Source organism: Chiloscyllium punctatum, chromosome 7 (genome assembly GCF_047496795.1).
Source record: "Chiloscyllium punctatum isolate Juve2018m chromosome 7, sChiPun1.3, whole genome shotgun sequence".
Classification (NCBI taxonomy): domain Eukaryota; kingdom Metazoa; phylum Chordata; class Chondrichthyes; order Orectolobiformes; family Hemiscylliidae; genus Chiloscyllium; species Chiloscyllium punctatum.
This window is the reverse complement of record NC_092745.1, coordinates 61,886,429-61,904,050: the sequence shown is the minus strand read 5'-3', so window position 1 is coordinate 61,904,050 and position 17,622 is coordinate 61,886,429. Positions and strand designations below refer to the sequence as shown.

The 17,622-nt window shown below is 42.7% G+C and overlaps 1 protein-coding gene across 3 annotated transcripts; it reads right to left on the bottom strand.

Annotated features, from left to right (window-relative positions):
• Positions 1–651: 651 nt before the first annotated feature.
• Positions 652–16,897, bottom strand: extl2 (exostosin-like glycosyltransferase 2). Of its 3 annotated transcripts, none has more exons than XM_072573767.1 (4): positions 16,599–16,897; positions 11,333–11,745; positions 10,320–10,390; positions 652–1,532 (listed from the first exon to the last, which is right to left on the bottom strand). In XM_072573767.1, exons 1-4 carry the CDS (start codon positions 16,880–16,882, stop codon positions 1,041–1,043), a joined length of 1,260 nt encoding a protein of 419 aa, XP_072429868.1. In that variant the 5' UTR covers positions 16,883–16,897; the 3' UTR covers positions 652–1,040. The 3 variants fall into 3 exon arrangements, with proteins under 3 accessions (XP_072429868.1, XP_072429869.1, XP_072429870.1); XM_072573768.1 differs by having other exon boundaries at positions 16,654–16,733; XM_072573769.1 differs by lacking the exon at positions 16,599–16,897 and adding an exon at positions 16,478–16,580.
• Between the last annotated feature and the right edge of the window lie 725 nt (positions 16,898–17,622).

Genomic DNA, 17,622 nt, shown 5'->3' with positions numbered 1-17,622 from the left:
ACTGAACTCATGATTTAACTTGACTTTATTTTTTGTTTAGATTGTATTCTGAACTGTCTTTATAGTAATGTTGTCCAAACTGCTATCAATAATTGCCTCAATATTCAAAACCAAAATTAGATATCGGGTTGCCTCTTGCCCTGCCATCCACAGCAGTTGGGAATGCATTCCAACCAAGACTAGCTGCCACATTGCTATTTAATGTTTTATGATGCACTAACTAGCTAAGGGTGAGATTTCCATCTCCATCCTGGGAGGAAGCTCCAGTCCAGCCAGCCAGTGGTTGGTATCTTTGCAGCAGCACCAGGTTGAAAGTGATGGCCACTGAGTACCCCAGAGAAAGGAATTAACTACAATCAGCCTGGATTTATCTTTGTTCTATGAGCAGGGTCTGGCTGCCAGAAATAATGGGAAAGGGAAAATGAATAGAAATTAATTTCAAACACAAATAACTTTTCTTCTTCTCCCAAGGTATAGAATGGATATGTAGACAGAGAAGATTGTGTTTGTAGAGTTTGAGATATTTATTCACTAAAGGTATACACATCATAGCATCCTGAGACTGAACATGTACTTCAAATTAACACAGTTAAAAATACACAAGACAGGAGTGAAAAAGCAGATTCCTAAAAACAGAATGATGCAGGCACAACCTTTTAGAGCGTTTTAATAGTGGGAAAGGGACATCAATTACTTATAAAAGGTGACAGACATCAGTCCACAAATTGGCTACTCAGTCAATAGTGGCAGCAGCTGATCATGACATGACCGCACTTCATACAGGTAGAAACAGCAAAGATAAACAAACAAAACAAACAGTAAAAATATCAAAACTTCTGTAAAATAGTAGACTGTTACAGGCAAGAATACAGAAGATCTAACAATAGAAAATGGCAACACTCAATGGTATCTGCCTCAAATGATGGCACCTGCTGTACAGGCAGAGGAAATGTATCACTGTTTCCACATGTTAGGTCAATCTCCTTATCCAATATCCACTTACAAAAGTCTGTAATAACTTTGGCTACCGTCCAGTATCTTCAGCTTTTTGTTTTGTGATTTGCATAGTTGGGAAATCCAAACTGAGAGATCATAATGTTAGAATACTTCAAAGGCATGCTGCCATAGATAGCAGCTAACTGATTTAAACACCAGGACCTTTGAAGCAAGTGTTCCGCCCGATGCCACATGCCATTAAAGCCACTGTTGGAATCTTTTTCTAGATTCCTCATGTCCACCGGCTTCACAAACACTCCTGATGGCTTCCCGGTGTGCTTTGCAACTATAAAATTCATTGCAATGTCATCACAATTCTGGGTCTTGTCGATTAAACTGTGGACAGCTGGGAGTTGAACTTTAAACTTGTTGAGGTAACTGGCATGGAAAAATGCAGCTCCAATTAACACCATGGAGTAATGGCCACCACTTCCACCCAGTGCATTCTGGAGTTCAAAGCTGCCATAGCTGTAAATTCCAGAGGAAGTTATGACGTGTTTCCGGGGGACAAACCCAACAATTTGATCTGGAAATTGCTGAAATACAAACACAGAGTAAAGAAAATCTTCCCAGTGACAGCTTTAAACTTATTCCTTAACAAATGAAGGCATGTTTTCCAATACAACAATCCTACTTAATATACCTTGATGAGACTTCTCCTCAACAATTATCTTACTAAACTTTACACCAATATACTGTAACTTTTGTCTACAGCATGTTCTGTTTACAGTAGGAATTAACTGTGTTATTCTTCTTTCCTTAAGCTCATAGAGACCTCATAACACATTCGTTACAGGCCTAATATACAGAGTGACAGCTTAGATTTGATTTCCTCCACAGTCTCTCCCCTTTCCTTTTCTGTGGATTTTTCCAGTCCAAAACCCTCAGATTACAGTGCTGGTCAAGTTCTGTTCTTTGCAGCATCACAGATTTTATTCCCTTTATCACTGGCTCCCATGGTTTTCACTATCAAAATCCCAATTTGAATTCCTCTTCTCCTCAAAATCAACCTCTCATTTAAAGCTTTTGGTCACCATCTCCTAATGTGGCTCTGTTTTGTTTGATACTCCAGTGAAGTGTCTTGGGGTGTTTTACACTATAAAGAGAAGTGTTGTTGTAAATCTACCACAGAATATGACAGTGAACCATTAAGCCCAGGAAGTTTCTCAGCACAATTGCCAATCTGTATAATAAACCCGAGTTCACCAGAAAAGGCTTGAAGAGAAAGAAATGAGAAACTTATGCTTCTTCTTGTTATTGTGCTAGCTGTACTTAAATATGCATTTATCTTAAATCTGACAAGATTGAGTTAAGGTGGAACGCATCCACAGTTAAGAAGCTAGCTAACAGCTTTATGTTCATATTGGAGGGTAGCTGGTAAAAATAGAAATGCAACCATCAAATATGTTAATAGGATAGAAAGGAAAAGAGGTGTGGGGAGTGGGAGGGAATCTAAGCGTGTCCTAACCACTAAACTAAAACATCTCAGTATAATTTCTAGTGGAATGGCTCAGCACAGTCCCCATGACTTGTTCGGACTTGTTCTACCTGCCTATCTTCTTTTCCACCTATTCACTCCACCCTCTCCTCCTTGACCTATCACCTTCATCTCCTCCCCCACTCACCCATTGTACTCTATGCTACTTTCTCCCCACCCCCACCCTCCTCTAGCTTATCTCTCCACGCTTCAGGCTCACTGCCTTTATTCCTGATGAAGGGCTTTTGCCCAAAACGTCGATTTTGAAGCTCCTTGGATGTTGCCTGAACTGCTGTGTTCTTCCAGCACCACTAATCCATACATCTTCTAATGTTTATCTTCCAGTGTTATGATCACAGTGAAAATAGGATCAAAAAGGGTGGCACTGGTAAAGTGCAGCAGGTCATGCAGCATCCGAGGAGCATGAGAGTCAACGTTTTGGCCATAAGCTCTTCATCAGGAATGTAAGTCCTTCACAGTGAAAACAGACAATCAATATTAAACTTTCATCAGTTGACTTTAACACTTGATATTTCCAAGGATTAAGAACAGTTTTGCAAAACAGACATTGCTGGCTAAACTGTCTGCTGTGATCAGCTGATAAGGAGGCACTTCAGATGGAATATATAATATCAGCAGCCTTGAGATTACTAATTTAATCAAGCAGTGAAACTCAGTAAGCTGCCTAGAAATTCACATCTATTGTTTTACTCACATTTGCAAGATATCCACACAATACGGAGATGAAAGGTTACATGGAGAGGGTTCAATTTGGAAAAAGCAATAGAAATAGTCCAATAAAATATAACTAAAGTATGCTTTGGTCTTTTGCTTTGAGCAACAAAGGGAGAGAAAGCAACAAGGACTGAACATAGCAAGAATACAAAAGGTCCTCTCGCCATGCCATAATCTCAATCTCAGCAATTTAGTGTGGTGGAAAAAAAACTTGAAAAAAGTTCAGCTGATTGAAAAATCAAAAGATATCTGCAAGCTTCACCACTCCTGAGCAAATCGTGCTGCAGCTATGCAGTTGGAACTCAGTTTTCATTTTTGCAACTCAGAACACTAAAACTATAAACTACCTTTGCTTTCCTGGCTGCACGAGATACTCTTCCCCCCCCCCACATTTTCTCCGCTCTGCTCCCCAGAGTGTTTCTATTTTGGGGATGGGACGGATAATAAAACTTCACTCAAGCAACCGGCCTCTCCTTTAGTTTTCATCTGGTTCACTAAGTTCAATTGAAGTGAAGTAGCCTTATGCGAAGACAGAAACAATATAAAGATAATGGTTATGACTGTCAAAGAAGCAGTTCAAAAAAAGAGGGGAGCCATTAATGTCCTCCCTCTTCCCCTTTAGCACCAACATCTCAACTGGCTGTAACAAGTTTAGGCATTTGGTCCATTACTAATGTGTGATTAACAAAAGAACTGGAGTCATAGAGGTCTACAGAACAGAAAAAGTTCCTCTAATCAGCAATTGTTCCTTAGGTACTGAAGCAGCCCAAGCCCAAATGTAGTAAGAGGGACAGTAATTTGGGCTGACAAGTGACTTAGTGTCAATGAATGATCATCACCATAAAGAGAGAATCATTACCTCTGGACATTTAATGGCATTATTGGTGCTGGATGACAAACCAACACAGGGACCCTGAGGTCACCAGGTCAAAATACTTGAACCACATCCCTAATGGCACTGTGGGTCTACTGAACAACCAATGGACCACAGCAGTTCAAGGCAACATCTCACCACTCCCCTTCAAAGGCAACTAGGGACGGGCAATAAATGCTGACCCAACCAGCAATGTGAATTAAATTTTTAATTAGACAGAAATCAGCACTTCCCTACATATTGGATGTCCACAGACCTTGCTCGTGAACAAAATAAAGATTTTCTGTTTGTAAGTGAATTACATTTCGGCATTCTGATAAAAGAACTCTTGGCAAAGAGCACTGACATACCACTGGTTAGCATTTAGAGAGTGAATTTGTTACGATTGTGGTTAATATGGGACCTATCCTAAGCTTGCCTATGTTAGGAATAGATACTTATCACAAATTAAATCAGCAGAATGTGGCAAACACACCAGGAACCAAAGGAGTTCAGATGCTCTTGTGAAGGACAGTAAAACCCATAAAGTTTGAAGTATCTCCAGGAGAATCACTCAATTTAAACTGGGCTGAACTCAATACAGAAGTGTCAGAAAGGGCCAAAACAGATATAAAAGGAACTAAAGCAATAACCTTAAAAGCCAGACAAACAAAGAGTGACAAAACAGGCCAAAGCCAGAGATATGGTTCATACATATATTCAGGGTAGAATTACAAGAGGATTGGGTTCTCAAACAGGCAAAGAAAATTAAGGTGAAGACTGATTTAGTTACAGAGGTGCAAGGGAGTTTAGAAGAAGCTGAAATCCACCTGATGACAGTACTTTTTCAAGGAAAGTGGAATTAGTTAGGGGAAAACAAAGGGAAAGTGAAACAGACCTTACAGAAGACACTACTGGTAGAGATCACCAGGGGCATACCAATGAGTTAAACACAAACTTTACCTACTGGGATATTGAAGTAACAGAATCAAGCTTCAGATCTCAATTAGTCACATCAGTGATGCAAAGTTAAGTTAGAATAAGGTGAACAATCTAAGTCCAGATAGTCCACAGGAGACAAGCATCAGATTATCACAAGTCAAATTTATGCAATAATAGCCTTAATAGAACTGGGCAGTGCATGGTTAAATATTGGGAGGGTGGCACAGCCTAATATATGCGACTGTTGATACCAATGCAGGTTTGAATTTAGGTTAGGACAGCAAGAAATGAATGTGGACCATGTGTGCTTTGTCCTAGTTTTTGTAGAGATCTTTCATAATTACCCTGAAATGGAGTACTCACTGTAAACAAAATTGAGAAAAACTGTTTCTTTCTGTGTGATGTGATCAATATTCAAATTTCATTATTTGTCTTTAACACCCAACACTTCCATGAAGTAAAAATGGTTTTAAAGTGAGGACATGAATTATTTTAAAAACAACAATTAATATTAACTAAGCCCTGGCAACCAACATGGAGTATATAAAATAGTTGCCTTTGAATCAACATTTTAATCAAGAGGCACAAACTTGTATTTTTTTAAAACACTCTTGCATGATAATTTCACATATTGGAGATGAAAGATAACCTGAGTGTTCATCTTGGAAAAGACAATGGAGATAGTCTGGGAATATACACATGAACCACATTTCAGTAGCTTCAAAAATAGAAATTGGTGGAAAAGCTCAGCAAGTGCTGAGAAAACGGTGAGAAAATTCATAAAGCCAAAGTACAAAGGGATCTGGGAGTGCTAGTCGAGGATTCTCTAAAGGTCAACATGCAGGTTGAGTCTGTGATTAAGAAAGCGAATGCGATGTTGTCACTTATCTCAAAGGGGTTGGAATATAAAAGCACCATTGTGCTCCGGAGACTGTATAAAGCTCTGGTTAGGCCCCATTTGGAGTACTGTGTCCAGTTTTGGTCCCCACACCTCAGGAAGGACATACTGGCACTGGAACGTGTCCAGCGGAGATTCACACGGATGATCCCTGGAATTGTAGGTCTAACATATGAGGAACGGCTGAGGATCCTGGGATTGTATTCATTGGAGTTTAGAAGATTAAGGGGAGACTTAATAGAGACGTACAAGATAATACATGGCTTGGAAAGGGTGGATGCTAGGAAATTGTTTCCGTTAGGTGAGGAGACTAGGACCCGTGGACACAGCCTTAGAATTAGAGGGGGTAAATTCAGAACAGAAATGCGGAGACATTTCTTCAGCCAGAGAGTGGTGGGCCTGTGGAATTCATTGCCGCAGAGTGCATTGGAGGCCAGGACGCTAAATGTCTTCAAGGCAGAGATTGATAGATTCTTGTTGTCTCGGGGAATTAAGGGCTACGGGGAGAATGCAGGTAAGTGGAGTTGAAGTGCCCATCAGCCATGATTGAATGGCGGAGTGGACTCGATGGGCCGAATGGCCTTACTTCCACTCCTATGTCTTATGGTCTTAAGTCTGGTAGCATCAGCGCAGATAAATCAGAATTAAAGTTTTAGCTCCAGTGACCTTTGCTCAGAACTGAAAGGTGGTGCTTAGCTACCTTCTTGATTTGCTCCTGTCCATCTGGTGCAGGTATACCTCATGCTGTTAAGAAGGGAGTTCCTGGACATATTGATCCAGTGATAGTGAAGAAATAATGATTCGGTTTAAGTCAGGATGGAGAGTGGCTTAGGGAGGATCTTGCAGTGTTCCATTTACCTCATGACCTTTTGGAAGGAAAGGTGGATGGTGCAGCTTAAGATAGTTTGATTTGGCATAGGTCACCACTTTGAGGAATGATGAAACAACATAATCGGGATGGAGATCCTGGACCTCCAAAACTACACTTTGTGCTAGATATGGATTGAACTGGACTCAGTGAGATGATCGAAGAAGTTATTAACAGTGCTATCAAGTGGCATTTGCTGAGTAACAATCTGCTCACTCTGGGCTTTGGCAGGGTCACTCCACTCCTGACTTCATTATAGCCTTGGTTCAACATGAAGAGAAGAACTGAACTTCAGTGGTGTGGTGACAGTGACGGTCTTTGACATCAAGGCAGACAAGGAGGAGGTTGGAAGAACACAGCAAGTCAGGCAGAATCAGAAGGTGGGGAAGTCAACATTTTGGGTGTAACCCTTCTTCTGGAAACACAGTTCTCCACTTCCTGATGCTGTCTAGCTTGCTGTGTATTTCCAGCCATCTGCTGCAGGTTTTTTTGTCTTTGACAATAAGGCAGCATTTGACCAAGAATGGCATTAAACAGCCCTAAAATATCTAGTTGCAGGCATCTCGAGCACAAGGGAAGATGGTTGGGTCGTTGGAGGTCAATCATATCAATCTAAGAACATCTCTGCAGGAGTCACTCAGGGTATAGTCTTTGCCCCAACTCTCTACAGCTGTTTCATTAATGACTTTCCTTCCATATGGTCAGAAGGCGAGATTTTTGCTGATGATTGCATAATGTTCAGCACCATTGTGAATCTTCAGATACTTAAGCAGTCTGTGGCCACACATTGGAAGATCTGGTCAGCCTTGGGCTGAAAAGTGATAAGTCACATTCACCCAGTCAATCACCATCTCCAACAGAAGAATCATCACTTGATGCTCAATGGCATTACCATTGCTGAAATCCAGAATGCACACATTCTTGGGTTTACCACTGACCAGAAACTAAATTAGACCAGATGTATACACACTATGGCTACAACAGCAGGTCAAGGGCTAAAAATTCTGTGGCATTAACTTACCACTTGTTTCCTTAAACCTATCCAACATCTGCAAGGCACAGGTCAGGAGCATGTTGGAATTTCTCCAGCAATTTCTGTTTTTTGTTTTTCTTTCTCTGATAAATACTGTTTGCTTTGGAGGTGGTAACTACTTGTGTTTGGACAAAGCCAGGAAACAGCAGCAAATGTAACCAGTGACACTACTCACGTCACTCCCACAACCAAGTGAAACTCTGGCATAAGAAACTAAGTGACTTGACCCTTACATAGTTTCCACTGCTTCCACATCTAACAAACCTTGTCCAGCAAGCACCATCCACTGAAAACATACAGTGGTTTCATAAAATGTTCCTAGACATGACTATCAATCAAATTTTACAGAGAAAAGGTAGTCAGTAGATTTTAGTTTCCTCAAGTTTGTAAATGTTAGAATGGTTTGGAAGTGGTTGGTAAGGCCTCTTCTGGTGTACTATGCTACTTGTCCTGTTGTAGGAAAGATATTAAGCTGGAGAGGGTTTAAAATAGATTTACAAGGATACTGCCAGGAATTTAGGGGTTGAATTATAAGGAGATGCTAGATTGACTGGGACCTTTTTCACCGGAGAGTAAGAGGTTGAGGGGTGACCTTACGGAGGTTTTTTAAATCATGAGAGGTATAGGTAAGGTGAATGACCACTGTCTTATCCCTAGGTTGGGTGACTTCAAGGCCATATATTTAAGGTAAGAGGAGAAAGATTTTAAAAAAGGACTTGACATGCAACTTTTTTTTAAACACAGAGCGCGGTTCATGTGTGGAATAAACTTTCAGGGCAGGTGGTGCATGAGAATACAGTTACAACATTTAAAATATATTTGGATAAGATCATGAAAAGGAAAGATTTGGAGGCATATGGGCCAAGTGTAGGCAGGTGGGATTAATTTCGTTTGGGATTGTGGTTGACATGGACTTGTTGGACCAAAAGACCTGTTTCCCTGCTGGATGACTCTATGGCTCTGGCTCGAAATACTCTCCAATTGCTTGGATGGTTGCAGTTCCACCAACGAAGAAACTTGCCTCCATTCAGACAAAATTGGCCACTTTTAACATTAACTTCCTCCACCACTATACACAGTGGCAATACTGTGGACATTCACAAGGTTCACTGCTCTAACTCCCAAGACTCCTTCAATAAGCCCTTCCAAACTTGTGACCTCCATCACCTTCAAATACATGGGAGGCAGGCACTTCAAAACACCATTATCCTCCAGTTTCCCAACAAGTCTCACACAACCTGACTTTAAAGTATATAAAACGTTCTTTATTGTTGCTGGATGAAAATCCTGGAACTCCCTTCCCAACAACACTGTAGGTGTCCCAGTGCCCCATGACTGTAGGTATTCAAGATGACAGCTCAATATCACCTTCTCCAGAACCATTAGGGATGGGCAATTAACGCTGCACAAGCTAGCAACACCCACGAATAAAAAGCATTCCTTCACTAAAAGAACCCATGGGAACATTTTATGACAATCAATGATATTTCATGGCACCATTACTGAAACTGACTTTCAATTCCATCTTTATTAAAGAATTGACTTTAAATTAAACCAACTGTTGTAATGTGATTTGAACCTGTGCCCCCATGGTCTTTGTGTCGGCTTCTATATTGTTAGTCCAATGATATCTCCGTAACACCACTGTCTTGTTTCAAGCAAGATTTATTTTTACAACACTAAGTCAAGGTGAAAGGAGGTATAAAGAGCCATCTTCAATGTAAGTAAGCAAATATCCAGCTAAACAGAAACATGTAATCACAATGATACTTAAAAACAGGAAGGCTGTTCATGGACTTTACAAATAAATTTCTATTTACCCAGGGATTGTACAGGTAATTAACACGGGGCTTTTCAGAAGTACAGGAGTTGGGAGGTCATGTTGTGGCTGTACAGGACATTGGTTAGGCCATTGTTGGAATATTGCGTGCAATTCTTGTCTCCTTCGTATCGGAAATATGCTGTGAAATTTGAAAGGGTATTGCTGGGTTGGAGGATTTGAGCAATAGGGAGAGGCTGAACAGGCTGGGGCTGTTTTCCCTGGAGCGTTGGAGGTTGAGGGGTGACCTTATAGAGGTTTACAAAATTATGAGGGGCATGGATAGGGTAAATAGACAAAGTCTTTTCCCTGGGGTTGAGGAGTCCAGAACTAGAGGGCATAGGTTTAGGGTGAAAGGGGAAAGAAATAAAAGAGACCTAAGGGGCAACGTTTTCACAAAGAGGATGGTACGTGTATGGAATGAGCTGCTAGAGGAAATGGTGGAAGCTGGTAAAATTGCAACATTTAAGAGGCATTTGGATGGGTACATGAATAGGAAGGGTTTGGAGGGATATGGGCCATGTGCTGGCAGATGGGACTAGATTGTGTTGGGATATCTGGTCGGCATAGAGGGGATGGACTGAAGGATCTGTTTCCATACTGTACATCTCTATGACTCTAGTTACTTTATTCCTTTGTGCATCGTTCCATTGAAACAGAATGGCAAGTACCCAGTCAGAAAATATTTAGAAACATACCTGCCACACTGAGTAAGCAAAATCAAGGTCATAGGCACTAATTAAAATATCGTCATCAAGCATCAAGACAGCTGGAAAAGAAAAGAGAAAATGCATTAAAATGTTCCATAAGTATACAAATAATCATACCATATACAGAAACTTTACACTAATCTAGACATATTTCACAAAGATAAAACACTAGCATTCTCCTCTTGATTTCTCAGTTTAAACAACCATTTTCCTAACAAGCTTGTCTGTTAGGGTTAGCCTGATCTTCTCACTGTTCTGTCACTCCTCCATTCTCCCTAGAAATCCACCTTCAACCTACTTATACTGTCCTTTTAATGGCTTCCTATCACAACAGTTCAGTTTAATCATTTAAGAGATGGAGAGCAGTTGATTATTTTTCTCTCATAAGTTCATTAGTATATGGGCTTTTTCTTCCCATAAAATAGTGGATGCTAGGCCATACATTGATTATGCACTCAAGGCAGAGTTAGAAAGATTACTGACATACAAGGGAGTTTTGGATCATGGGAGGAAAACAGGAAAGAGAAGTTGAGACTAGACCAGATTATCCAAAGTCTTACTGAAAGCGCAGCAAATTTGAAGGCCAAATCACCAATTCTGGAGTGAATAGTTTCTGCTCTGCTCATTCTAACCAGATTATTTCCAGCCACTTTTGCCATAATGAAGAATCTGCTAAAGTTAATTTTTGTTACTTCTAATGAAATTATTGGAAATGTAAAGTTGATGGCCTTGACTCATTTCAAACAGAAACTTCACAATATTCACCATAACTCAAATTTAGGTTTACTCACTGAAAACTAGATCACAATTTATGACTGGGCAACAAGATATCTTTAAAAATAAAGGAAAAGGAGCCCAAGCAAAATTTTATTGAAACCTAAGTTACAGATTCACACAAATAATTTTAGTTCCCAATTGTACTTGGAAAGGGAGAAAATAGGTTAAAAGCCAATTCAGTCAATTAAGACCAACGAAATTGCAACAATTCCAAGAAATCTTACCTTTGGTTTCCAATTCTGGAAATGGCTCTAGTCGGTTTCGCATTCTATTTACAGTCTGTTCCTTAAATAGAACAGGGATGGGATGTGGTCCCAATGAATCCCATAAATCTGTTGGCGCTTTTATTCCAACACTATTCCAAACAACAATGATCTTGTGTAAATTTGAAATGGCCTGGTAATGATTCAGCAGTTTAAGAAGCAGGTCTGTTCTATTGTAAGACTGCATGATTATGGTGAAGGAATTCTGAATGTCGGTTCTCTGGTCATCTTGCTCCCTATGGACAAGAACAGCTCCACTTTCCACAACTTTGGGCAATAATGTCGTCAGAACAGCTCCCACAATAAAGACAATTAGGATAGCCATCACTAAATACGAGGGAAGTATCCCACCACCAAATACTCGCCTTGTAAATCTGTGGACATCAAAGTTACTTTTAGTGTAATACTCAAAAAAAAGACTATTGTAAATTATGTGCAAGATCCCAACCCACCCATGTGCAGCATCCAAGATAAAATTCTTTTTTAACACCATGCTAAAATATAAACAGAAGAACATAACATATTTGACACAAAAGTTATGCACAATAAACTTTTTTTTTAAAAAAAAAGCATTTTAGCCCTTTCCAGCTTACTGTCACCAAAGATGAGATCTTGGGATTTGTAAAAACAGCAGTTCCTAAACTTTGATTGACAATGGGGTTGCAAATTCCCCTTCTCCAAGGTCACAATGTTAACTATGGAAAGGCGACTCCACGAGGCAGGACAGCCTGAACCCATAGGATCAATACTGCCAAATGCAAAGAGATGACAGTAAGGACAAAGCACCTTTTGATCTTATTAAGAACGTCTGGTGCTGAGCTGAGTAGACCAGAATGCCTATGCACCAACTTAATGGAAACTGAAGCAGACAAGGTGAAGTGCAGTAGCTGAGTGCAGTAGTTAAGTGCAGGAGGAACCAGGGGGTCATGCAGCTCAGCACTGATGGTGAATGGCAGTGCCAGCAGCTTCTCAAGGGAGGGTAAGGAGGAGCAACAAACAATCACATCCCAAAAAAGACTAAAACATCAATGTGATTAGAAACTCATAATGGGGACAAATATGATAGTGTGTCTGGTTCAGCTTCAGTTGCCAGGGACAGAGATGGGGTCAATAGCAAGCAAGTTTGTAGTGGGAACTGAAGATAACAGCTTTGGTCCTTGTAATAAGTAATGAGAGGAAATTTTTGCACATTTAGTACAAGATGTCAGACAAGCAGCCTGACAATTGTAGAGTGATGAAGGTAAGCTAGGTGCTGTCACTGTGTGGGTCTGTGGAAATTGACACTTCTGAGATGATGCAGCATGTGGATAAGGAATAGAAGAGGTGAAAATGTGTTGCTGGAAAAGCGTGGCAGGAAATGACGGCGGATGATACGCTGTACATGGAGGTTGGTGGGGTGGTAGGTGAGGACCAGTGGGGTTCTGTCCTGGTGGCGGTTGGAGGGGGCGGGGCTCAAGGGCGGAGGAGCGGGAAGTGGAAGAGATGCGGTGGAGGGCATCGTTGACCACGTCTGGGGGGAAATGCCCATTTCCGCCACCTCCAAATGGACCCCACCACCAGGGATATATTTCCCTTCCCTCCCCTATCAGCGTTCCAAAAAGATCACTCCCTCAGTGACTCCCTCGTCAGGTCCACACCCCCCACCAACCCAACCTCCACTCCCGGCACCTTCCCCTGCAACCGCAAGAAATGCAAAACTTGTGCCCACACCTCCCCCCTTACTTCCCTCCAAGGCCCCAAGGGATACTTCCATATCCGCCACAAATTCACCTGCACCTTCACACACATCATCTATTGCATCCGCTGCACCCGATGTGGCCTCCTCTATATTGGGGAGACAGGCCGCCTACTTGCAGAACGTTTCAGAGAACACCTCTGGGACACCCGGAGCAACCAACCCAACCACCCCGTAGCTCAACACTTCAACTCCCCCTCCCACTCCACCAAGGACGTGCAGGTCCTTGGACTCCTCCATCACCAGACCATAGCAACATGACGGTTGGAGGAAGAGCGCCTCATCTTCCGCCTAGGGACAAGGGATGAACGCAGATTTCTCCAGTTTTCTCATTTCCCCTCCCCCCACCTTGTCTCAGTCAAATCCCTTGAACTCAGCACCGCCTTTCTAACCTGCAATCTTCTTCCTGACCTCTCCGCCCCCACCCCACTCCGGCCTATCACCCTCACCTTGACCTCCTTCCACCTATCGCATTTCCAATGCTCCTCTCCCAAGTTCCTCCTCCCTACCTTTTATCTTAGCCTGCTGGACACACTTTCCTCATTCCTGAAGAAGGGCTTATGCCCGAAACGTCTCCTGTTCCTTGGATGCTGCCTGAGCTGCTGCGCTTTTCCAGCAACACATTTTCACCTCTGATCTCCAGCATCTGCAGTCCTCACTTTCTCCTCCAAGGAATAGAAGAGGGTCATGGCTAGATCCTTGGTGAAGTTGGGGGAAGGAAGGAGGGGCAGGAATACACCAGAACGAACATGCAGGAGTAGAAGATGATAATTTTCTGGTTCTAAACAGAATACACATGCATTTGGAGAGGTGAGGGCTGATTAGGGATCACCAACATGGCTTGGTGAGTGGGAAATCATGTGTCTCAAACTTTATTGAATTTTTTTGAGGATGTGACCAAGAAAATAGATGAGGGCAAAGTGGTAGATGTCAACATGGACTTTAGCAAGGCCTTTGACAAGGTTTTGCATTGGTAGACTGATTGTAAAGTTAGATCACGAGGGATTCAGGGAGAGCTTGGCTAATTAGATCCAAAATTGGCTTGATGCTAGGAAGAGGGTGGAGTGTTGTTTTTTTTGGATTGGAGGCCTGTTCCGCAGGAATTGGTGCTGGGTCCACTGTTGTTTGTAAATGTAAATGATTTGGATGAGAAGGCAAAAAAGCATGGTAAGTTTGTGCATGACACCAAAATTGGTAGCCATGACTTGGAGGTGCCAGTGTTGAACTGGAATAGACAAAGTTTTTTTTTAAAAAAAATCACACAACACTGAACCTTGCTATCAGCTCGGCAGGAGTTAATAGCAATTCAATCAAGTTGAGAGACACGATTTCCCACTCACCAAACCACGTTGACGATATTGTGCTCTTCTGGCCCCCCATCTGTCAAATTTGGATTCCAGCATCTGCAGTTTTTTTTAATCTCTTGACAAATAGTGGCAGCAACATGTACCTGGGTGGCAGGGTGAAATGTGAGGAGGATGTTAGGAGATTACAGGGTGACCTGGACAGGTTAGACGAGTGGTCAGATGCATGGCAGTTTAATGTGGATAAATGTACGGTTATCCACTTTGGTGTCAAGAACAGGAAGGCAGATTACTACCTAAATGGAATCAAATTAGGTAAAGGGGCAGTACAAAGAGATCTGGGTGTTCTTGTACACCAGTCAATGAAGGTAAGCATGCAGGTACAGGAGGTAGTGAAGGCAGCTCATAGCATGTTGGCCTTCATAACAAGAGGGATTGAATATAGAAGCAAAGAGGTTCTTCTGCAGCTGTACAGGGCCCTGGTGAGACCACACCTGGAGTACTGTGTGCAGTTCTGGTCTCCAAATTTGAGGAAAGACATTCTGGCTATTGAGGGAGTACAGTGTAGGTTCACTAGGTCAATTCCTGGAATGGCAGGACTACCTTACGCTGAAAGACTGGAGGGACTGGGCTTGTATACCCTTGAGATTAGAAGACTGAGAGGGGATCGGATTGAGACAGATAAGATTATTAAAGGATTGGACACTCTGGAGGCAGGAAACATGTTTCCGCTGATAGGTGAGTGCCGAACCAGAGGACACAGCTTAAAAATACAGGGTAGACCATTTAGGATAGAGATGAGGAGAAACTTCTTCACCCAGAGAGTGGTGGCTGTGTGGAATGCTCTGCCCCAGAGGGCAATGGAGGCACAGTCTCTGGATTCATTTAAGAAAGAGATGGATAGAGCTCTCAAGGATAGTGGAATCAAGGGTTATGGAGATAAGGCAGGAACAGGATACTGATTAAGGATGATCAGCCATGATCATATTGAATGGCGGTGCAGGCTCAAAGGACAGAATGACCCTACTCCTGCACCTATTGTCATAAACAAGTTACACGGCAGTAACTCAAGGTTTCTTCAGTACCTTGCAAACCCACAAACTCCACCTCCAAGGATGACAGGAACCAACAGAAGCACAGGAACATCACCACTTGCAAGTCTATTACCACTTCTTTACTGTTGCTAGGTTAAAATCCTGGAACTTTGCCCTGATCAACAATGTGTGTGCCCTTATATAACAAAGACTGCAGCAGTTCACCACTGTTTTTAGTGCAATTAGGAATAGGAAATAAATAATGGCCAAGCCAGTGTCTCCCACATTCAACAAATTACAGTACAAAGAAAAACAACAATCAAACCCAATCCTGTTATCACCCAACATCTACTTATTCCAGCAGGAGTCACTGTTTTGCCGACTTGAAATCACTGATTTTGCAGTTCGGATAGCTAAAACAATATAAACAGTAGCAACTCTTACAGCTATCTAAAATTATTGATTAACATTCATTCAGGGGCACCAAGTCAAATCAAAGCAGCAATAAATGCTGTTTGGAAACCGTGGGTTTGTTCTCACAATTGCTGAGTACATCAGGCAATGATTTACTTTTCACGCTGTCGGAGCTCTTATAACTGAACTTCTAAGGCTGACATTTGCTTCCAAAAAACGTTTTAAAGAAAGTACGGCTCCATGCGTTTAGATGCAGGCACTCATTTGTAATACCAGAACCACCCAGTGTGCAAAAGTAGTAAAATTAAAGTCGAGTTGTATTAGTCAGAAGCAAAACACGACAGACAGCCTTTATTTACTGACTATAATGCATTTCATGTGGCGAAATCCCTACAACACAGCAGAAGAGAGACCCATTCATTGACGAAGCTGTACCGCCATTAACTGCAAAGCACGGGGGGTAACTGTTCAAGGGGAGGCCTCAGGCCCGCGACCCTCAAACCCATTCCCCTGAATCTGGCAACGACCTCATCATCATCAAACCGCAGCATTAAAGAGAAAGGAGGGATGTTATAACAGCTGGACAATCAACGTTCCTCCGCAGCCAACCATCACCCACCTCATAACCGACACCGACCCTAACTCCAAACTCACAGCCAGAAGGTGAAGAAGCTGAACCCCTTCGAGTACCGCGCACGCGCGGAATGCATCCCCCACCCACCCCACAGACACCGTCCCACCTAAGCCGGCATTGCGCACGCGCAGCAATGCTAGTATTAGGATTTCCCCGTTCACCTGGACCGGTATGGCACAGACGCAGCAACCTCTGCACCTGAGCCGGCACTGTGCTCCATTCAGACTTGGTCCGGCAATGCGCATGTGCAGCACTCCTCTGCCACCCCGCCACTTCACTTGGGCTAGCTCTGCGCACGTTCAAATTCAAGAGCCCCTCAAATCCAACACATGTTCTCTGGAGGACTCTGCTAGAAGGCGCCCAGTCTCCTCGGTGTAGAGGAGACAGCATCGGGGGTACCAGATACAATAAATGACATGTGTGGAAGTGCTGGTGAAGCTTTGATGGATGTGGAAGGCTCCTTTGGGGCCTTGGACGGTGGTGAGGGGGGAGGTGTGAGCACAGGTTTTGCAATTCCTCCGGTGACAGGGGAAGGTGCCGGAAAGGGAGGGTGGGTTGTTAGGGGGCGTGGACCTGACCAGGTAGTGATGGAGGGAACGGTCTTTACGGAAAGCGGATAGGGGTGGGGAGGGAAATATATCTCTGGTGGTGGGGTCTGTTTGTAGGTGGCGGAAATATCGGCGGATGATATGATGTATACAGAGATTGGTGGGATGGAAGGTGAGGACCAGGGGGGTTCTGTCCTTGTTGCAATTGGAGGGGTAGGGTTCGAGGGTGGAAGGGCGGGACATGGATGAGATGTGTTGGAGGGCATCTTCAATTACGTGGGAGGGGAAATAGTGGTCTTTAAAGAAGGAGGCTATTTGATGTGTTCTGTGGTGGAACTGGCCCTCCTGGGAGCAGATGTGGTAGAAGCGGAGGAATTGGGACTAAGGGATACCATTTTTGCAGGATGCAGGGTGGGAAGAGTTGAAATGCAGGTAGTTGTGGGAATTGATGGATTTGCAAAAAATGTCTGTGTTGAGTTGATAACCGTTGATGGAGATGGAGAGGTCCAGGAAGGGGACAGAGTTATCATAGATGGTCCAGGTGAATTTAAGGTTGGGATGGAATGTGTTGGTCAGATTTAT

Coding starts and splice junctions, on each gene's coding strand:
- extl2 (XM_072573767.1), bottom strand. CDS start 16,882: ATGCTGTCTCCTCTACACCGAGGAGACTGGGCGCCTTCTAGCAGAGTC. Junction 10,391..11,332: donor TCCAGAATTGGAAACCAAAG/GTAAGATTTCTT, acceptor TTTCTTTTCCAG/CTGTCTTGATGCTTGATGAC. Junction 1,533..10,319: donor TTGCTTACTCAGTGTGGCAG/GTATGTTTCTAA, acceptor TTTGTATTTCAG/CAATTTCCAGATCAAATTGT.